The sequence below is a fragment of the Anomaloglossus baeobatrachus genome, chromosome 4, assembly GCF_048569485.1.
Source record: "Anomaloglossus baeobatrachus isolate aAnoBae1 chromosome 4, aAnoBae1.hap1, whole genome shotgun sequence".
NCBI classification, from domain to species: Eukaryota; Metazoa; Chordata; class Amphibia; order Anura; family Aromobatidae; genus Anomaloglossus; species Anomaloglossus baeobatrachus.
In genome coordinates, this window is record NC_134356.1 from 674,357,985 (window position 1) to 674,381,285 (window position 23,301).

The 23,301-nt window shown below is 52.4% G+C and overlaps 1 protein-coding gene across 1 annotated transcript; it reads right to left on the reverse strand.

Moving 5' to 3' along the window:
* Nucleotides 1–734: 734 nt before the first annotated feature.
* On the reverse strand, nt 735–23,179 carry TAF6 (TATA-box binding protein associated factor 6). Its single transcript, XM_075346673.1, is given in 16 exon segments — nt 735–1,102; nt 10,183–10,398; nt 10,534–10,707; nt 10,812–10,937; nt 11,027–11,101; nt 16,010–16,192; nt 16,270–16,371; nt 16,640–16,717; nt 16,802–16,944; nt 19,203–19,322; nt 19,402–19,458; nt 20,060–20,096; nt 20,098–20,214; nt 20,324–20,410; nt 21,373–21,533; nt 23,058–23,179. Coding segments are annotated over 15 exon segments (1,887 nt in total). The 5' UTR covers nt 21,523–21,533; nt 23,058–23,179; the 3' UTR covers nt 735–880.
* Between the last annotated feature and the right edge of the window lie 122 nt (nt 23,180–23,301).

Genomic DNA, 23,301 nt, shown 5'->3' on the forward strand with positions numbered 1-23,301 from the left:
TTAGGGGACTGACACTGTATCCCACCGACGCCACCAGGGGAGCCTCTCTACTCCAACTGTTACTAACGGTTCCTATGGCTCCTCCGAGTCCCTGGTGACTCCTCCTCCCTGACCCAGTGGATCGGGAGTCCCCGAAGTGCGGTGGCATCCTATAGACGAAACTGCTGTGGTGACCCTCTTTGTGACCCGACCATGGTCCCAGTCCCCATTGGGGAAGGAAGTCTGCTATGTAGTTTGTGGTGTTGTGTCACCCAAGAATCCAGGATGAGCATAGCACCTAAAATCAGATGCAGTACCCTGTGGCACTTGAAGCCACAGGGGTGCCACAGTTCCACTGCCTGCCCTTATGGCCAATTCCCTCTGCTGTGCTCTACAAGGGGTTTTTACAAGTGGCCAGGCGGACCTTCACAACATCATCTCCTTTGGCCTTTTAAAGTCCCGTTTGGACAAACCGTGACCTACAGACGTGCGTCTGAACTCTGACTTTCTCCAGGTCCTTCGTTCTCGTTGTCTCCTCGGATTTCTGTTGTCTCATCCCATGCTGTACGCATATAGAACTATTATTGAAGGCCATTTGCAATACCGGCTTCTGTATAACCCGTTACCTGCAGGTGACATCCTGGCGGTCACCTCCAATAAAGGGGCACTAGCAACCCTGTAGTGACCACCACCAGCGCAGTTACCCATGGATACCTACTTTGACTATTTTGGGTCTTAAGATGGAAAAAAATAAACAAGGTTTTACAATTTTATTAAGAAAATGTTACACAAAATAACTGAGCTGTGGTACACGGGCACAGCGGACACCCCCACACTCACACGAACACTCCCCTGCATTCATACACCATGCACAACTGCCCCCCCCAAAAAAAAGTCAGTGTCACAAGCCGGGGGTCTCTATAGAAGGGGGAGGGGACGGTTGAGGGGTCTTGCTGTCTCCAGCAGTTGGGAGAGACACAACAATGTACTTTTGCATTCCGCTACTGCCCCCGGTGGTGGAACCAACGCCACCGCTCTGACCTCCGGACACCAGCTTCACAATGGGTTGGACTCCCGGGGGGCAGGGGGTGGAGGGTGAGGGGCCGCTGGAAGATGTGAGGACCTGGAAAGAAAAATATATATATCAATAAGGAAAAAACAAACAATGGAGATATGAAGGCAAAGGAACATCAAGTGCAAAGAATGGGATAGGGATAGAGCAAGGTAAGGAAGAAAGGCAGGCGGGAGTCAGTAATCACAAGAGAGGGCGAGAGAGCGCACCATGGGGGAGTGTAGGGGGCTAAAGAGGCAGAGCACACCATGGGGGGAGTGTAGAGGGCTAAAGAGGCAGAGCGCACCATGGGGGGGGGGAGTGTAGGGGGCTAAAGAGGCAGAGCACACCATGGGGGGGGGTGTAGGTGGCTGCAGAGGCAGAGCGCACCATGGGGGGAGTGTAGGTGGCTGCAGAGGCAGAGCGCACCATGGGGGGAGTGTAGGGGGCTGCAGAGGCAGAGCACACCATGGGGGGGGGGGGGGGGGGGAGTGTAGGGGGCTGCAGAGGCAGAGCACACCATGGGGGGAGTGTAGGGGGCTAAAGAGGCAGAGCTCACCATGATGGAAAGGTGCAGGGGGCCAAAGAAGCAGAGCATGCCATGGGGGGTGTAAGGGGCAAAAAATGTCAGAGAGGGGGGGGGGGGGAATAGTTGAGAAGAAGGGGGCTATTAAGGAGGCAGTGCAAACCTTGAAGGTTTGTAGGAGGCCGAAAAAACAGAGTACACCAGGAGAGGGGTGTAGGTTAGAGGATGTGGGGCGCACAAAAAGTAGACAAAGCCAGTAGGGCGAGGAGGAAGAACAGAGCGTGCAATGGGGTGTGTGGAGGAATGAGAAAGAGCGCCCGTGAGGGGTGGAAAGAGCAAAATAAAAGCAGAGCGGGTGTGGGGCAAAAGAGGCAGAACACGACCGGGGAGGAGAGAGGGGGGGGGGTGCTGCAAAGAGAGGAGTAACTAATACTACAAAGCAACCAATGGAGGTGCAGAGAGAAAGCGCAAAGTGAGCACTGGAGCAAGACAACGTGGCGCTGAAAGAGGCTCTTAGGGAAGTGGCCGTGCGAGCCACGGAGGCAGAGAGGAAACATGAGAGGGAGCGAAAGGAACCGGGCAAAGGGGAACTGTAGAGCGCAAGGTGAGGAGAGCAAAGAGGCCACGACAAGAGCTGGGGCGGAGAAGAGGCCACGACGAGAGCTGGGGCGGAGAAGAGGCCACGACGAGAGCTGGGGCGGAGAAGAGGCCACGACGAGAGCTGGGGCGGAGAAGAGGCCACGACGAGAGCTGGGGCGGAGAAGAGGCCACGACGAGAGCTGGGGCGGAGAAGAGGCCACGACGAGAGCTGGGGCGGAGAAGAGGCCACGACGAGAGCTGGGGCGGAGAAGAGGCCACGACGAGAGCTGGGGCGGAGAAGAGGCCACGACGAGAGCTGGGGCGGAGAAGAGGCCACGACGAGAGCTGGGGCGGAGAAGAGGCCACGACGAGAGCTGGGGCGGAGAAGAGGCCACGACGAGAGCTGGGGCGGAGAAGAGGCCACGACGAGAGCTGGGGCGGAGAAGAGGCCACGACGAGAGCTGGGGCGGAGAAGAGGCCACGACGAGAGCTGGGGCGGAGAAGAGGCCACGACGAGAGCTGGGGCGGAGAAGAGGCCACGACGAGAGCTGGGGCGGAGAAGAGGCCACGACGAGAGCTGGGGCGGAGAAGAGGCCACGACGAGAGCTGGGGCGGAGAAGAGGCCACGACGAGAGCTGGGGCGGAGAAGAGGCCACGACGAGAGCTGGGGCGGAGAAGAGGCCACGACGAGAGCTGGGGCGGAGAAGAGGCCACGACGAGAGCTGGGGCGGAGAAGAGGCCACGACGAGAGCTGGGGCGGAGAAGAGGCCACGACGAGAGCTGGGGCGGAGAAGAGGCCACGACGAGAGCTGGGGCGGAGAAGAGGCCACGACGAGAGCTGGGGCGGAGAAGAGGCCACGACGAGAGCTGGGGCGGAGAAGAGGCCACGACGAGAGCTGGGGCGGAGAAGAGGCCACGACGAGAGCTGGGGCGGAGAAGAGGCCACGACGAGAGCTGGGGCGGAGAAGAGGCCACGACGAGAACTGGGGCAGAGAAGAGGCCACGACAAGAGCTGGGGCGGAGAAGAGGCCACGACAAGAGCTGTGGCGGAGCAAAGCAAAAGGCATAGAGCGGAGGAGAACGGAGGAAGAAGGGAATTTTGTTTACTTACCGTAAATTCCTTTTCTTCTAGCTCCAATTGGGAGACCCAGACAATTGGGTGTATAGCTACTGCCTCCGGAGGCCACACAAAGTATTACACTTAAAAGTGTAAGGCCCCTCCCCTTCTGGCTATACACTCCCCGTGGGATCACGGGCTCACCAGTTTAGTGCAAAAGCAAGAAGGAGGAAAGCCAATAACTGGTTTAAAGACCAATTCAATCCGAAGAAACATCGGAGAACTGCAACCATTCACATGAACAACATGTGTACCGAAAAAAACCCAAAGAAAACAGGGCGGGTGCTGGGTCTCCCAATTGGAGCTAGAAGAAAAGGAATTTACGGTAAGTAAACAAAATTCCCTTCTTCTTTGTCGCTCCTAATTGGGAGACCCAGACAATTGGGACGTCCAAAAGCAGTCCCTGGGTGGGTAAAAGAATACCTCGTGATAGGGCCGTCAAACAGCCCTTTCCTACAGGTGGGGAACTGCCGCCTGAAGGACTTGTCTACCTAGGCTGGCGTCTGCCGAAGCGTAGGTATGCACCTGATAATGCTTGGTAAAAGTGTGCAGACTCGACCAGGTAGGTGCCTGGTACACCTGCTGAGCCGTAGCCTGGTGCCGTAATGCCAGGACGCACTCACGGCTCTGGTAGAATGGGCATTCAGCCCTGAGGGAACCGGGAGCCTAGCAGAACGGTAGGTTTCAAGAATTGGTTCCTTGATCCACCGAGTCAGGGTGGATTTGGAAACTTGTGACCCTTTACGCTGACCAGCGACAAGGACAAAGAGTGCATCCGGGCGGCGCAGGAGCGCCGTGCGGGAATGTAGATCTTGAGTGCTCTCACCAGATCCAACAGATGCAAATCCTTTTCAAATTGATGGACTGGATGAGGACACAAAGAAGGTAAGGTGATATCTTGATTGAGATGAAAGTGGGATACCACCTTAGGGAGAAAGTCCGGAATCGGACGCCGAACCCCCTTGTCCTGGTGAAAGACCAGGAATGGAGATTTGCATGACAGCGCTGCTAGCTCGGACACTCTCTGAAGAGACGTGACCGCTACTAGAAAGGCCACTTTCTGTGAAAGACGGGAAAGGGAAACATCTTTCAAAGGCTCGAAAGGCGGCTTCAAGAGAGCAATTAGAACCTTGTTCAGACTCCAGAGCTCTAATGGCCGCTTGTATGGAGTGATGAGAAGACAAACTCCCTGCAGGAACGTGCGTACCCGTGGAAGTCGTGCTAGGCGTTTCTGAAAAAATACAGATAGCGCTGAGACTTGTCCTTTAAGGGAGCTGAGCGACAAACCATTTTCCAACCAAGATTGCAGGTAGGAAGGAAAAATAGGCGATGCAAATGGCCAGGGAGAAACTCCTTGAGCAGAGCACCAAGATAAGAATATCTTCCACGATCTATGGTAGATCTTGGCGGACGTTGGCTTCTTAGCCTGCCTCATGGTGACAACCACTCCTGAGATAATCCTGAAGACGCTAGGATCCAGGACTCAATGGCTACACTGTCATGTTCAGGGCCGCAGAATTCAGATGGAAAAAAGGGCCCTTGAGACAGCAAGTCTGGTCGGTCTGGTAGTGCCCACGGTTCCTACCGTGAAGTACCATAGATCCGGGTACCACGACCTCCTCGGCCAATCTGGAACGACGAGGATGGTGCGGCGACAGTCGGACTTGATCTTGCGCAGCACTCTGGGCAACAATGCCAGAGGTGTGACACATAAGGTAGCCGGGACTGCGACCAATGTTGAACTAAGGCGTCTGCCGCCAGAGGTCGATGATCGTGAGACTGTGCCATGAAGCCGGGACGATGTTGTTGTGTCGTGACGCCATTATGTCGACGTCCGGCATCCCGTAGCGGCGACAGATCTCCTGAAACCCGTCCGGGTGAAGAGACCAATCCCCTGCGTTCATACCCTGGCGACTGAGGAAGTCTGCTTCTTAGTTTACCACGCCAGGGATGTGAACTGCGGATATGGTGGATGCCGTGTCTTCTACCCACGTTAGAATCCGCCGGACTTCCTGGAAGGCTTGCCGGCTGCGTGTTCTTCCGTGGTGGTAGATGTATGCCACCGCTGTGGAGATATCCGACTGAATTCGGATCTGCTTGCTTTCCAGCCACTGCTGGAAGGCTTGTAGGACAAGATACACTGCTCTGATTTCCAGAACATTGATCTGAAGGGTGGACTCTTGCTGAGTCCACGTACTTTGAGCCCTGTGGTGGAGAAAAACTGCTCCCCACTCTGATAGACTCGTGTCTGTCGTAACTACCGCCCAGGATGGGGGTAGGAAGGACCTTCCTTCTGACCATGAGGTGGGAAGAAGCCACTACCGTAGAGATTCCTTGGCCGCCTGAGAAAGGAAGACGTCTCTGTCGATGGACGTCGACCTCCCGTCTCATTGGCGGAGAATGTCCTATTGTAGTGGACGCAGATGAAACTGCGCGAAAGGGACTGCCGCCATTGCTACCATCTTACATGGGAAGTGCATGAGGCGTCTCAATGTGTGCGACTGATCCTAAAGGAGAGATTGCAGCCTTGTCTGTAGTGAACGCTGTTTGTCTAGCGGAAGCTTCACTATCGCTGAGAGAGTATGAAACTCCATGCCTAGCTATGTTAGCGATTGGCCCGGGGTCGGATCTGACTTTGAAAAGTTGATAATCCACCCGAAACTCTGGAGAGTCTTCAGCTCAACGTTCAGGCTGTGTTGGCATGCCTCTTGAGAGGGTGCCTTGACAAGTGGATCGTCCAATACGGGATCACAGAGTGACCTTGAGATTGCAGGACTGCTACTACTGCTGCCATGACCTTAGCGAAGACCCGTGGGGCTGTCGCCAGCTGGAAGGCAGAGTTACGAACTGAAGGTGTTCGTCTCTTATAACAAAGCGTAGAAACGCTGGAGCTCTGGATCAATCGTCACGTGGGGATAAGCATCCTTGACGTCTATCGATGTTAGGAAATTTCCTTGAGACATTGAGGCGATGACGGAGCGGGGGGATTCCATCCGGAACCGCCTGGTGTTCACGAGCTGGTTGAGCCGTGTTAGATCCAGAACGGAACGGAAAGACCCGTCCTTTTTTGGCACGACAAATAATTCGGAGTAAAAACCGTGACCTTGTTCCTGAAGAGGAACGGGGGTCAACCCTCGTTCTGCCTTTAGAGTGGACACTGCTTGCAGAAGAGCATCGGCTCGGTCGGGAGGTGGAGAAGTTCTGAAGAATCGAGTTGGAGGACGAGAACTGAACTCTATCCTGTACCCGTGAGACAGAATGTTTCTCACCGAACGGTCTTAGACCTGTGGCAGCTAAATATCGCCAAGGCGGGAGAGCCTGCTACTGACCGAGGATGCGAAGAGAGGAAGCCGCAAGTCATAAGGAAGCCTCTTGGAAGCGGGTTTTCAGTCTGTCTTTTTTGGGCGTGACTGAGCCCGCCAAGAAACTGAGCTCCTCTGAGCCTTCAGAGTCCTCTTTGGACGAGGAGAAATGGGACCTGCCCGAGCCTTGAAAAGACCGAAACCCCGACTTGGTCTGTTGGGGTTTGCTTTGTCTGGGCTGAGGTAAGGATGAATCCTTACTCTGGAACTGTTTAATGATTTCATCTAACGCACACTAAACAGGCGGTCAGCAGAACAAGGCAAACTGGTTCTTGGGAGCCCTTTTTTGGAAGCAGAATCTGTCTTCCATTCAGTTAACAACCAGGCTCTGCGCAAAAACACGGAGTTAGCGGACGCCACTGCCGTACGGGTCGTAGAGTCTAGGACAGCATTAATCGCATAAGACGGAAATGCCGACATTTGAGCGGTTAAGGATGACACTTGCGGAACAGATGTACGTGTGACCGTGTCCATCTGTGTAAGACAAGCTGAAGTAGCTTGGAGTGCCCCTACGGTTGCGAATGCTGGAGCCAACAGCGCGCCGATAGCCTCATAGATGGATTTCGACCAGAGATCCCTCTGTCTGTCAGTGGCATCTTTAAGTGCAGCCCCATCTTCCCCTGCAACTATGGATCTAGCTGCAAGCCTGGAGTTGGAGGATGCCCGTTGGGACACTGGGTCCAGCCATTGCCCACGTCAGGGGGTATGGATAACGTGTATCCTAAGCCGTTTGGAGAAGCGCTTAACTGGATAAGCGTGGTGTTCCTGGACTGCCTGTGTAAAGTCAGGGTGGTCCAGGAAAGTACTTAATTTACGCTTGGGATACGTGAAATGGAATTTCTCTTGCTGTGAAGCTGACTCCTCCACTGGAGGAGCTGGGGGAGAAATGACTAACATTCTATTGATGGACGCTATGAGATTATTGACTATGGCGTTACCATCAGGTGTATCCAGATTGAGAGCGGTCTCAGGATTAGATCTTGAGCAGCTACCTCCGCCACATCACACAGAGAGTCCTCTTGCTGGGACCTTGACTAGTGTGATGAAGTCGAGGGCCGCTCATAGTGAGCCTCTCAGGCTGTCTGGGACTGTCGTCCGTGTCCTGGGAAGCACGTGACCCCTCGGAGCTCAAAGTTGTTCACACTGAGGGGGACCATGGATAATGAATGAACAGTGGCCATTGATTTGAGAGACCTGTCTGGACTGCAAGGCTTCTAGTATCATAGCCATAGTCTTAGAAAATCTGTCAGTAAATACTGCAGACTCCGTCCCCATGTCCTGGACGATTAGCAGAGACTCCGTTGCATACAATGGGGGTCTATGTACCCTGCCGGCCATATAGCCATACATGCTGTACCGGCTGCATAGAAAACATGTGCTTCTGCACCTCTGTTTTACACAGACAATATGCTGTTATGTCCTCCGCACAATCAAGGAGGGTATATACAAAAATGCAGCTAAACAGTGCAATGCATAGTGAATAAACATATATGTATATGTGCACTTCGGCACTAGTGGAGTCAGCCCCACAGGTGCTGCTTAACGCCTGGTCACAGCGGTTGTGTGACTATCCGAATCCCTGCCAGGGATTCCTAAACTTGTCTCTTCTGTCGCTACAGAAAACACTGACAAGCATGGCTGCCGGCGTCCTGTGTAAAGGAGGAAGCCGTGGGCGTGCCTGAGAAAGTGCGGGAATCCGGTTTCACAGTGCACACAGTGAGAGGGGTGGAGTATGCAAAGCATACTCCAGCTCTCAGCGCTGCCGTGCTGTGCAGCGTTACGCCCCTACCCTGACTGGCAGGTCTGTGGGCGGAAACGAAGTGAGACTAGGCCGCGCAAGCCGGGGACTCGAGTGATAAGCGCGGCCGGCATATAAGCCTTGGTCGGCGCGGAAGTCCCCGGCGCACCACAAGTTCCAGCCGCGCCTGAAATAAAAATGGCGGCGGCGGTTAGCGCGGTAGTCCCGTAATACACTAACACACCCAGCTAAGCTGAATTGTGCGATGGCACTAGTGCGGGCAGCGCCGCCGTCCCTGGCGCACTAACACACCCAGCAGTGCTGCCGTGTGTCCGTGCGCGGTCCCCACAGGGACACAGAGTACCTCATCGTAGCAGGGCCATGTCCCTGAGGATACTCCGCTCCATGTCCAGCAGATTCCCAGGAGCTGTGGATGGAGCACGGCCTCAGTGCCTGGAGACCGATAGGATCCCACTTCACCCAGAGCCCTAAGGGGATGGGGAAGGAAAGCAGCATGTGGGCTCCAGCCTCCGTACCCGCAATGGGTACCTCAACCTTAACAAACACCTCCGACAAGAGTGGGGTGAGAAGGGAGCATGCTGGGGGCCCTAGTATGGGCCCTCTTTTCTTCCAACCGACATAGTCAGCAGCTGCTGCTGACTAAACAGTGGAGCTATGCGTGGATGTCTGACCTCCTTCGCACAAAGCACAAAACTGGTGAGCCCGTGATCCCACGGGGGGTGTATAGCCAGAAGGGGAGGGGCCTTACACTTTTAAGTGTAATACTTTGTGTGGCCTCCGGAGGCAGTAGCTATACACCCAATTGTTTGGGTCTCCCAATTAGGAGCGACAAAGAAAGATAAATTACAAAAGAGACGGACGGACAGGCGAGGGGGCGCGCGCGTGCAGGACGGACAGGCGAGGGGGGGCGCGCGCGCAGGACGGACAGGCGAGGGGGGGCGCGCGCGCAGGACGGACAGGCGAGGGGGGGCGCGCGCGCAGGACGGACAGGCGAGGGGGGGCGCGCGCGCAGGACGGACAGGCGAGGGGGGGGCGCGCGCGCAGGACGGACAGGCGAGGGGGGGCGCGCGCGCAGGACGGACAGGCGAGGGGGGCGCGCGCGCAGGACGGACAGGCGAGGGGGCGCGCGCGCAGGACGGACAGGCGAGGGGGGCGCGCGCGCAGGACGGACAGGCGAGGGGGCGCGCGCGCAGGACGGACAGGCGAGGGGGCGCGCGCAGGACGGACAGGCGAGGGGGGGGCGCGCGCGCAGGACGGACAGGCGAGGGGGGGGCGCGCGCGCAGGACGGACAGGCGAGGGGGGGCGCGCGCGCAGGACGGACAGGCGAGGGGGGGCGCGCGCGCAGGACGGACAGGCGAGGGGGGGCGCGCGCGCAGGACGGACAGGCGAGGGGGGGCGCGCGCGCAGGACGGACAGGCGAGGGGGGGGCGCGCGCGCAGGACGGACAGGCGAGGGGGGGCGCGCGCGCAGGACGGACAGGCGAGGGGGGGGCGCGCGCGCAGGACGGACAGGCGAGGGGGGGGCGCGCGCGCAGGACGGACAGGCGAGGGGGGGCGCGCGCGCAGGACGGACAGGCGAGGGGGCGCGCGCGCAGGACGGACAGGCGAGGGGGCGCGCGCGCAGGACGGACAGGCGAGGGGGGCGCGCGCGCAGGACGGACAGGCGAGGGGGCGCGCGCGCAGGACGGACAGGCGAGGGGGCGCGCGCGCAGGACGGACAGGCGAGGGGGCGCGCGCGCAGGACGGACAGGCGAGGGGGCGCGCGCGCAGGACGGACAGGCGGAGACAGATTTCACAATATGGACTTACCTGGGTCCCGCTGCTCCCGGCTGAAGACACCACAATGTACTTGGTGGGTGGTGGTGACGGCTGGGTGGGAGTTGCAGAGCGGGCACTCACTAACGTCTGCACTGGCAAAGTTAAGGACCCGGTCAAGGACCCAGGCATCTTTAGAATTCCTGGAGGACGAGGGGATGGCGTGATGGAGCCAGAGGACGGCTGCGATAGCGTGAGAGTGGGACGCGGCTGAGAGAGGACACAAAGAGAGGAAGATGGGGACGAGAGAAACACGTCATTAGAGGTCCGCTCCATCGTGCAGCTTCCCCAGGACAAGCCCTACCCTCAGGGGGCGACTCTACGGGACATAATGCTTACGGGTACCTGGGTCACAGTCAGCGTCGTCCGGTTCACCTGCGGCCCTTGTAATGCGCTCTGTGCTCTGGCCTTCAACACGTGAGAGCAGAGCGTAGGGCCCAAAAACCCGTAATCTGCACGATACGCATCAGGTACATCAGGAGGGGAGCGAAGCTTCACCAGAACCGGGGCGGAGTGTTTCTACAGGAAGACACAAGACCCGAGGTAATACCGTGCCCGGAGCCAGGGGGCGCTCCTCAGCGAGAGCCTGGATACCACCAACACCCGTATACAGGTCCCATTACCAGCAGCAGGCTCTGCACGTGGTCCGCTCCGATCTTATCGATGTTGGACAGCACCTGCCCCTCCAGCACGTTCCGCAGACGCTCCCCTTCTATTTGCAGACGGGGAACAATCAACGTTTTAATCACCTTAAAAAAAAACAAACAAAAAGGAAAAAAGAGCGAAGTTACCGAGAAATCCCATTTATATCCCCCAGCAACCAATGACCCCAACTCACGTCAGCACCGAGCTCCGCCAGACCCGCTATAGACCCGTAACGGGTGGTCCAGGGAGTGCGGTCATCAACCCAGCTCTGAGGGCGAGAGAAGAAAACGGGGTCATAATGTGCGTATAGAGACCGATACACCGAATACACAGAGGCAGCATTATAGCAGTAATATTCCTGTACATAGGGGGCAGTATTATAGTAGTTATATTCTTGTACATAGGAGCAGTATTATAGTAGTTATATTCCTGTACATAGGGGGCAGTATTATAGTAGTTATATTCTTGTACATAGGAGCAGTATTATAGTAGTTATATTCTTGTACATAGGGGCAGTATTATAGTAGTTATATTCTTGTACATAGGGGGCAGTATTATAGTAGTTATATTCTTGTACATAGGAGCAGTATTATAGTAGTTATATTCTTGTACATAGGGGGCAGTATTATAGTAGTTATATTCTTGTACATAGGGGGCAGTATTATAGTAGTTATATTCTTGTACATAGGGGACAGTATTATAGTAGTTATATTCTTGTACATAGGGGCAGTATTATAGTAGTTATATTCTTGCACATAGGGGGCAGTATTATAGTAGTTATATTCTTGTACATAGGGGGCAGTATTATAGTAGGTATATTCTTGTACATAGGGGGCAGTATTATAGTAGTTATATTCTTGTACATAGGGGGGCAGTATTATAGTAGTTATATTCTTGTACATAGGGGGCAGTATTATAGTAGTTATATTCTTGTACATAGGGAGCAGTATTATAGTAGTTATATTCTTGTACATAGGGGGCAGTATTATAGTAGTTATATTCTTGTACATAGGGGCAGTATTATAGTAGTTATATTCTTGTACATAGGGGGCAGTATTATAGTAGTTATATTCTTGTACATAGGAGCAGTATTATAGTAGTTATATTCTTGTACATAGGGGGCAGTATTATAGTAGTTATATTCTTGTACATAGGGGGCAGTATTATAGTAGTTATATTCTTGTACATAGGGGACAGTATTATAGTAGTTAAATTCTTGTACATAGGGGCAGTATTATAGTAGTTATATTCTTGCACATAGGGGGCAGTATTATAGTAGGTATATTCTTGTACATAGGGGGCAGTATTATAGTAGTTATATTCTTGTACATAGGGAGCAGTATTATAGTAGTTATATTCTTGTACATAGGGGGCAGTATTATAGTAGTTATATTCTTGTACATAGGGGGCAGTATTATAGTAGTTATATTCTTGTACATAAGGGGCAGTATTATAGTAGTTATATTCTTGTACATAGGGGGCAGTATTATAGTAGTTATATTCTTGTACATAGGGGGCAGTATTATAGTAGTTATATTCTTGTACATAGGGGGCAGTATTATAGTAGTTATATTCTTGTACATAGGGGGCAGTATTATAGTAGTTATATTCTTGTACATAGGGGCAGTATTATAGTAGTTATATTCTTGTACATAGGAGCAGTATTATAGTAGTTATATTCTTGTACATAGGGGGCAGTATTATAGTAGTTATATTCTTGTACATAGGGGGCAGTATTATAGTAGTTATATTCTTGTACATAGGGGACAGTATTATAGTAGTTATATTCTTGTACATAGGGGCAGTATTATAGTAGTTATATTCTTGCACATAGGGGGCAGTATTATAGTAGTTATATTCTTGCACATAGGGGGCAGTATTATAGTAGTTATATTCTTGTACATAGGGGGCAGTATTATAGTAGGTATATTCTTGTACATAGGGGGCAGTATTATAGTAGTTATATTCTTGTACATAGGAGCAGTATTATAGTAGTTATATTCTTGTACATAGGGGGCAGTATTATAGTAGTTATATTCTTGTACATAGGGGGCAGTATTATAGTAGTTATATTCTTGTACATAGGGGACAGTATTATAGTAGTTATATTCTTGTACATAGGGGCAGTATTATAGTAGTTATATTCTTGCACATAGGGGGCAGTATTATAGTAGTTATATTCTTGTACATAGGGGGCAGTATTATAGTAGGTATATTCTTGTACATAGGGGGCAGTATTATAGTAGTTATATTCTTGTACATAGGGGGGCAGTATTATAGTAGTTATATTCTTGTACATAGGGGGCAGTATTATAGTAGTTATATTCTTGTACATAGGGAGCAGTATTATAGTAGTTATATTCTTGTACATAGGGGGCAGTATTATAGTAGTTATATTCTTGTACATAGGGGCAGTATTATAGTAGTTATATTCTTGTACATAGGGGGCAGTATTATAGTAGTTATATTCTTGTACATAGGAGCAGTATTATAGTAGTTATATTCTTGTACATAGGGGGCAGTATTATAGTAGTTATATTCTTGTACATAGGGGGCAGTATTATAGTAGTTATATTCTTGTACATAGGGGACAGTATTATAGTAGTTATATTCTTGTACATAGGGGCAGTATTATAGTAGTTATATTCTTGCACATAGGGGGCAGTATTATAGTAGTTATATTCTTGTACATAGGGGGCAGTATTATAGTAGGTATATTCTTGTACATAGGGGGCAGTATTATAGTAGTTATATTCTTGTACATAGGGAGCAGTATTATAGTAGTTATATTCTTGTACATAGGGGGCAGTATTATAGTAGTTATATTCTTGTACATAGGGGGGCAGTATTATAGTAGTTATATTCTTGTACATAGGGGGCAGTATTATAGTACTTATATTCTTGTACATAGGGGGCAGTATTATAGTACTTATATTCTTGTACATAGGGGGCAGTATTATAGTACTTATATTCTTGTACATAGGAGCAGTATTATAGTAGTTATATTCTTGTACATAGGGGGGCAGTATTATAGTAGATATATTCTTGTACATAGGGGCAGTATTATAGTAGTTATATTCTTGTACATAGGGAGCAGTATTATAGTAGTTATATTCTTGTACATAGGGGGCAGTATTATAGTAGTTATATTCTTGTACATAGGGGGCAGTATTATAGTAGTTATATTCTTGTACATAGGGGACAGTATTATAGTAGTTATATTCTTGTACATAGGGGCAGTATTATAGTAGTTATATTCTTGCACATAGGGGGCAGTATTATAGTAGTTATATTCTTGTACATAGGGGGCAGTATTATAGTAGGTATATTCTTGTACATAGGGGGCAGTATTATAGTAGTTATATTCTTGTACATAGGGGGGCAGTATTATAGTAGTTATATTCTTGTACATAGGGGGCAGTATTATAGTAGTTATATTCTTGTACATAGGGAGCAGTATTATAGTAGTTATATTCTTGTACATAGGGGGCAGTATTATAGTAGTTATATTCTTGTACATAGGGGCAGTATTATAGTAGTTATATTCTTGTACATAGGGGGCAGTATTATAGTAGTTATATTCTTGTACATAGGAGCAGTATTATAGTAGTTATATTCTTGTACATAGGGGGCAGTATTATAGTAGTTATATTCTTGTACATAGGGGGCAGTATTATCAGTAGTTATATTCTTGTACATAGGGGACAGTATTATAGTAGTTATATTCTTGTACATAGGGGCAGTATTATAGTAGTTATATTCTTGCACATAGGGGGCAGTATTATAGTAGTTATATTCTTGTACATAGGGGGCAGTATTATAGTAGGTATATTCTTGTACATAGGGGGCAGTATTATAGTAGTTATATTCTTATACATAGGGAGCAGTATTATAGTAGTTATATTCTTGTACATAGGGGGCAGTATTATAGTAGTTATATTCTTGTACATAGGGGGGCAGTATTATAGTAGTTATATTCTTGTACATAGGGGGCAGTATTATAGTACTTATATTCTTGTACATAAGGGGCAGTATTATAGTAGTTATATTCTTGTACATAGGGGGCAGTATTATAGTAGTTATATTCTTGTACATAGGGGGCAGTATTATAGTAGTTATATTCTTGTACATAGGGGGCAGTATTATAGTAGTTATATTCTTGTACAAAGGGGCAGTATTATAGTAGTTATATTCTTGTATATAGGAGCAGTATTATAGTAGTTATATTCTTGTATATAGGGGCAGTATTATAGTAGTTATATTCTTGTATATAGGGGCAGTATTATAGTAGTTATATTCTTGTATATAGGGGCGGTATTATAGTAGTTATATTCTTGTACATAGGAGCAGTATTATAGTAGTTATATTCTTGTACATAGGAGCAGTATTATAGTAGTTATATTCTTGTATATAGGAGCAGTATTATAGTAGTTATATTCTTGTATATAGGGCCAGTATTATAGTAGTTATATTCTTGTACATAGGGGGCAGTATTATAGTAGTTATATTCTTGTATATAGGGGCAGTATTATAGTAGTTATATTCTTGTATATAGGGGCAGTATTATAGCAGTTATACTCTTGTACATAGGGGCAGTATTATAGTAGTTATATTCTTGTATATAGGGGCAGTATTATAGTAGTTATATTCTTGTATATAGGGCCAGTATTATAGTAGTTATATTCTTGTACATAGGAGCAGTAATATAGTAGTTATATTCTTGTATATAGGGGCAGTATTATAGTAGTTATATTCTTGTATATAGGGCCAGTATTATAGTAGTTATATTCTTGTACATAGGGGGCAGTATTATAGTAGTTATATTCTTGTATATAGGGGCAGTAATATAGTAGTTATATTCTTGTATATAGGGGCAGTATTATAGCAGTTATACTCTTGTACATAGGGGCAGTAGTATAGTAGTTATATTCTTGTATATAGGGGGCAGTATTATAGTAGTTATATTCTTGTACATAGGGGCAGTATTATAGTAGTTATATTCTTGTACATAGGGGGCAGTATTATAGTAGTTATATTCTTGTACATAGGGGCAGTAGTATAGTAGTTATATTCTTGTATATAGGGGACAGTATTATAGTAGTTATATTTCTGTACATAGGAGCAGTATTATAGCGGTGACACACATCCGCCTGTCTCTCCTGCCTGCGTTCCTCACCTTGGTGAAGGTCTTGGTGATCCGGGACTGGATGTTGTTGGTAGTGGTGCTGAAGTTCTTGCAGATCTGCGCTATGAGTCGGGCAGCGAAGTCTCTCAGCGCCCAGTGATTGTCCACATCCGGGCGTAGGCAGAGCTGGCGACTGACGATGCAGGTCATCACTGCGGGGATCAGCTCATGAAGCTACAGTGGGGGACAATGTGTTACAAGCTGGAGCCCAGGATGGATGGTGCTGGATGTGGGGGACCCCCCATACTTACATATTTCTCCAGGTAGAGGGTGGGGTTGTCCATCAGAGCCTTCACCATCCTCATCAGATAGATGAGCAGGGCCAGGTTATTCTGGACCACATTGACACGGACCTGAGCGGGAAACAGAAATGGGTGTAAAATCTCACAAAATGACATTAATGATAGGAAGAAGTGAAGAATAAGGTACAATGAGGTGGAGGTCCCCTTTAAGTACAGTGTAGACCGGCTCCAACTGTAACAAACCCTCAGCAGTGAGGTTTGCCTCTGGATAAAACCAGAAATGTAAAAGGTCTTCAATAAAGCTTCATGAGATGTCAGCAGCCGGCGCAGAACCCTGCAGACCCCTCGAGACCCCGGGGAAATACCCCCTAATACTCACCCCCTCCGATATAAAAGTGCTAAACCGCGGCAGCATCTGATACAGGCCGGGGTCGGTGGCGATGCTCTGCAGGGCTTCCTACAGAAGAAGCAGACGTGAGGCAATGTACGGAGGCACCGTGTATGCCCCCCGGAGAGGACGCGTCTCTGTGCGCACACGCACCGCTCGCTTGGCCTCGCAGGAGCCGACACAAGCCTCCGTGATCTCCTTGTAGTACAGCTGCTGCTCCACCGACAGCTCGTGGATACTGCGCGGCTTCAGCTTCAGGGGAGCGCCCTCCAGGATGGACGACTTCTTCTCCTTCCCTGGAGAGAACAGAGACAAGAGGCCAGATCAACGACCAGGGATGTGCACAGAGGAGGAGGCGGGGGGAGAAGAGGAGGCGGGGGGAGAAGAGAAGAGCGCAGGGGAGGAGGCGGGGGGAGAAGAGAAGAGCGCAGGGGAGGAGGCGGGAGGAGAAGAGAAGAGCGCAGGGGAGGAGGCGGGAGGAGAAGAGAAGAGCGCAGGGGAGGAGGCGGGAGGAGAAGAGAAGAGCGCAGGGGAGGAGGCGGGAGGAGAAGAGAAGAGCGCAGGGGAGGAGGCGGGAGGAGAAGAGAAGAGCGCAGGGGAGGAGGCGGGAGGAGAAGAGAAGAGCGCAGGGGAGGAGGCGGGAGGAGAAGAAAAGAGCGCAGGGGAGGAGGCGGGAGGAGAAGAGAAGAGCGCAGGGGAGGAGGCGGGAGGAGAAGAGAAGAGCGCAGGGGAGGAGGCGGGAGGAGAAGAGAAGAGCGCAGGGGAAGAGGCGGGAGGAGAAGAGAAGAGCGCAGGGTAGAATGCGGGAGGAGAAGAGAAGAGCGCAGGGGAAGAGGCGGGAGGAGAAGAGAAGAGCGCAGGGGAAGAGGCGGGAGGAGAAGAGAAGAGCGCAGGGGAAGAGGCGGGAGGAGAAAAGAAGAGCGCAGGGGAGGATGCGGGAGGAGAAGAGAAGAGCGCAGGGGAGGATGCGGGAGGAGAAGAGAAGAGCGCAGGGGAGGATGCGGGAGGAGAAGAGAAGAGCGCAGGGGAAGAGGCGGGAGGAGAAGAGAAGAGCGCAGGGGAAGAGGCGGGAGGAGAAGAGAAGAGCGCAGGGGAGGATGCGGGAGGAGAAGAGAAGAGCGCAGGGGAGGAGGCGGGAGGAGAAGAGAAGAGCGCAGGGGAGGAGGCGGGAGGAGAAGAGAAGAGCGCAGGGGAGGAGGCGGGAGGAGAAGAGAAGAGCGCAGGGGAGGAGGCGGGAGGAGAAGAGAAGAGCGCAGGGGAGGAGAAGAGAAGAGCGCAGGGGAGGAGGCGGGAGGAGAAGAGAAGAGCGCAGGGGAGGAGGCGGGAGGAGAAGAGAAGAGCGCAGGGGAGGAGGCGGGAGGAGAAGAGAAGAGCGCAGGGGAAGAGGCGGGAGGAGAAGAGAAGAGCGCAGGGGAAGAGGCGGGAGGAGAAGAGAAGAGCGCAGGGGAGGATGCGGGAGGAGAAGAGAAGAGCGCAGGGGAGGAGGCGGGAGGAGAAGAGAAGAGCGCAGGGGAGGAGGCGGGAGGAGAAGAGAAGAGCGCAGGGGAGGAGGCGGGAGGAGAAGAGAAGAGCGCAGGGGAGGAGGTGGGGGGAGAAGAGCGCAGGGGAGGAGAAGAGAAGAGCGCAGGGGAGGAGGCGGGGGGAGAAGAGAAGAGCGCAGGGGAGGAGGCGGGGGGAGAAGAGAAGAGCGCAGGGGAGGAGGCGGGGGGAGCACAGAGGAGAAGAGCGCAGGGGAGGAGGTGGGGGGAGAAGAGAAGAGCACAGAGGAGGAGGTGGGGGGAGAAGAGAGCAGAGGAGGAGGTGGGGGGCAGAAGAGAAGAGCGCAGGGGAGGAGGCGGGAGGAGAAGAGAAGAGCGCAGGGGAGGAGGCGGGAGGAGAAGAGAAGAGCGCAGGGGAGGAGGCGGGAGGAGAAGAGAAGAGCGCAGGGGAGGAGGTGGGGAGAGCATAGAGGAGGGAGGAGGAAGGAGGAGAGAGGAAGGAGGAGGGAGGAGGAAGGAGAGTGCGGGAAGGAGGAGGCAGGTGCATGGAGGAGGAGGCTGGGGAGGAGGGGGGTGCGGAAGAGTGCAGGAGGAGGTGGGAGGAGCACAGAGGAGAAGGAGGAGGAGGGGGGGGAGAAGAGCGCAAAGGAGGTGGGAGCGCAGAGGAGGAGGCGCAGGGGGGGGGAAGAGTGCAGAGGAGGTGGTGAGGGGGAGCACAGAGGAGAAGGCAAGAGGGGGAGGAGGGAGAGAGAGTGCGGGAAAGAGGATGGAGGAGGAGAAGGCGGGAGGAGAAGAGCGCAGAGGCGGTGGTGGGGGGAGCACAGAGGAGGGAGAAGGAGGGAGGAGGGAGAGTGCGGGAAGGAGGAGAATGTGGGAGGAGAGGAGCGCAGAGGAGGAGGCAGGGGGAGCACAGAGGAGAGGGAGGAGAGAGAAGGCAAGAGGAGGAGGTGGTGGGGAGAAGGAGAATAAAAAGCGCAACGGAAGAGCGTGGCGGAGGAGGAAGAGGGCGGGGGAGGTAAGGAGAATGCAGAAGGGAGAGGAGTATGGAGGAGCACATTCGTCGGCCGGACACTCACCTTTCCCATCCACGGCGTTGGCCCCTTGGCCTTTCCCTTTGAGCCCCCTGGCTTCCTCTTGGCCCGGCTTCACCACCTTCAGCGGTTCGGTGGCCTCGATCTTCTGCTGCTCTTTAGGAACTGAAGGAGAATATATATGTAATAAAAACAAGAAAGGAGACGGTGCGATGTAATGTGTGATGTACGAGGAGGACGTCACCTGGCGGGGGGTTCTCCGGGATGGCCGGCTGCACGCCCTCTATACTCAGCCAGTGAGCTGTGGGATAAAAGCAGGGGATCAGGCACACAGCGGATATGTACTAACCCCTTCCTGACTGGCTGTTATTCAATTCACACAATGTTTTTTTTTGTTTTCTTTGTGCTGTAAAAATGCCCCAACAACGAGACTCTATAGGTCGACGAGATTAAGATGATATCAGCCTGATGTTGGGCTTTGGGGGAAGTCAGTGAGGCAGGATTGACCCCAGGCCTGATTGCAACCCTTAAATGCTTGTATGTCAAGAGATTAAACAGCAGCGATCGGAGCTTGCCCTGATCACTTCTGTCTGATGAAGACGATGGCCGTGTACGAAGCGTGCTCATCACATGTCCGGAAGGGGTTAACAAAAACATTGGTGGGTACAACTGTACTCCCTCTAAGTGACTGGGAGCTGAAATGTGAGACCTTTCTATTTCTGGGGTATCACATGGTGCTCAAGAACCAATCTGCATCTCTGAAAAGGGTCATATGATAAAGTCTGTGACTGAAATCCTGCATGTAGCCTGCCACTAGGAGGAAATAGGACCCGGGGACGGCAGGTCGACACTAATTAATAAATTCCACCCACATAAAAATCCAAAATGGCGACATCACCAACCTTTCAAGGAGACGTCGAGGGGCACGCGGGGCAGCGGGGGTGCTGATTATATCACACAGGTCTACCTCCTTCTCCTCATAGAAGTGCAGCTCGCGTCCTCCCCCGCTGGCGTAGCGGAAGGGCAGGAACTCCTTGGCGTGGAATCCATAGATCGGCTGTGGGGGGAGGGGAGAAACAGGGGTAAGAATAGGATGCTGGGGTGTCCGGAACATGGAGGACGCCAGCACAGGGGCGCCAGCGCCAAAACCCGCCCCTGCTCCGCACCTCCACGTTCTTCAGTTTCAGAGCCGCATCGATGTCGCTGGGGTTCAGCTTCTGCCTCTTCCCGACGTGCATGAACTTCATGGAGTCCTGGAGGAGAGGGAAGAAGAAGGGAAATCAATGCAGGAATGGGACTGCAAAGAGAAAGTGTGTCACCCTCCAGAGCTGCCACTGCCCAGTGCACCGCCACTGCCGCCCTCCAACACCGCCACTGCCCAGTGCACCGCCACTGCTGCCCCCCAACACCGCCACTGCCCAGTGCACCGCCACTGCTGCCCTCCAACACCGCCACTGCCGCCCTCCAGAGCTGCCACTGCCCAGTACACCGCCACTGCCGCCCTCCAGAGCTGCCACTGCCCAGTGCACCGCCAATACTGCCCTCCAGAGCTGCCACTGCCCAGTGCACTGCCACTGCCGCCCTCCAACACCGCCACTGCCCAGTGCACCGCCAATACCGCCCTCCAGTGCTGCCACTGCCCAGTGCACCGCCACTGCCGCCCTCCAACACCGCCACTGCCCAGTGCACCGCCACTGCTGCCCTCCAACACCGCCACTGCCCAGTGCACCGCCACTGCTGCCCTCCAACACCGCCACTGCCCAGTGCACCGCCACTGCTGCCCTCCAACACCGCCACTGCCCAGTGCACTGCCAATCCAGCGTGCAACAAGCGTGCCGCTCACCACCATTGCCAATACCTAGCAAGCCAACCACCAGCGCTGTGAATGCTAGCATGCCGCCCTACCGCGCCAAAAATGCTTATGCCCAGTGCCGCCCTCCAGCAGTGCCAATGTCCAGTGTGCCGCCCTACAGCACCACCAATGCCCAGCAAGTTGCTAATGTTCAACGCATCACCCATGCTAGCACACCGCCCTCCAGCGCTACCACTACCAAGCGTGTTGCAATAGCTAAACGCGCCGCCATTGCCCAGTATCGCCTTCTAGCACCGCCAATGCCAAGAACACTTATGCCCAGCATCACTCTGCAGCGCCTCCAATGCCAGCACGCCACTCTCCAGTAATAAGGGGATCCATCGGCTCTGGACGACCTCTGACCTGGAACACCTCCTTGATCCTGAAGCTGACCTCCTGAGCCAGCAGCTGGCAGGTCTCCTCCGATATCTGGGAGACTCCGATAGACTCTGCAATCACTTTCATGGAGTCGCTGGGGAGGACGGCGTTGCCAACCTTCTTCCCCTCCGCCATGACAGGAGAGCCTGAGGAAGAAGCAGGAGGACAGACGTCAGGACACATCCATCACACACCTTGTCACACACCGCGGCACAGGCACACACACATGCATCATCACACACCGCGGCGCAGGCCCACACACATGCATCATCACACACCGCGGCGCAGGCCCACACACATGCATCATCACACACCGCGGCGCAGGCACACACACGTGCATCATCACACACCGCGGCGCACACCCCGTCACACACTGCGGCGCACATCCTGTCATAGGTAAAATATATCTTTGTACCGTGACAGCCAGGAGATAGAAAAAAAAATATTTAAAAGAACTGAAAGTCCTCAGAGGTTGATGCCTTTTAATGGCGAACTGAAAGATGGTAATAATAGCAGCTGTGGAGACTGCGCAGGTCTTCATCAGGCTCAGTATAACACAGAATTTGATATTTATACACTCCGTCACACACACACCCTGCAGCGCAGGCACACACACAACATGCATCACACACATGCATTGTCACAAAACATGGTGTACACACACACTCACATCGTCACACACATGCATCGTCATCCACACAGTGGATGTCACGTGCGCGCACACACACACACATGCATACACAGTCTCTCGCACGCACACACAGTGTCTCACGAACAGTCACACACACACACAGTCACACACACACACACACACACACAGTCACTCACACACACACACAGTCACTCACTCACACAGTCACTCACTCACACACACAGTCACTCACTCACACACACAGTCACTCACACACACACACAGTCACTCACACACACACACAGTCACTCACACACACAGTCACTCACTCACACACACAGTCACTCACTCACACACACAGTCACTCACTCACACACACAGTCACTCACTCACACACACAGTCACTCACTCACACACACAGTCACTCACTCACACAGTCACTCACACACACACACCCAGTCTTACACACACACACAGTCTTGCGCACACACAGTCACACACAGTCACACACACACACACACACAGTGTCTCACGAACAGTCACACACGCACAGTCACACACACAGTCGCACACACAGTCGCACACACAGTCGCACACACAGTCGCACACGCACACAGTCACACACACAGTCACACACGCACACAGACACACACACACACACACACACACACAGTCACACACACACACAGTCACACACACACACAGTCACACACACACACAGTCACACACACACACAGTCACACACACAGTCACACACGCACACAGTCACACACGCACACAGACACACACACAGTCTCACTGCGGTTGCTGCTCAGCGGCTTTTTATTTCAAGGAATACTGTCAAATCCAAGACATATAAAGGTTTAACTGGTTTGTAAAAAGAGGTTGTGCAGCAGCTGTGGCGAATGCCTGCAGTAGCGCACAGCGCCGCCATTATCACTGAGTGACCCCGGATCAGCCTCCCTTCCTCCCCATTATAATCCGCACATTATTATACACCCCGGTGACGCCGCGCCACACCCGGCCCTCCGGTACTCACCGCCGCTCTCCTGTACGGTCCGCACAACTACTTCCGGTTCCCACGTAAACTTCCGGCAGTCGCCATATCAATGACATCCTGGCAGGACGGTGCGGGTCTCACCAGCGCGGGTGACGACGGTGCTAAATAGACGAAAAATAAAATGTCTCCTCACATCTGAGGGTAAAAGGCTCTGAAAATTTCCCGCTGATAACTCCGCGACTCGTGCTCTCCCCCCAAATAATCACCAGCCCTGTACTCACCT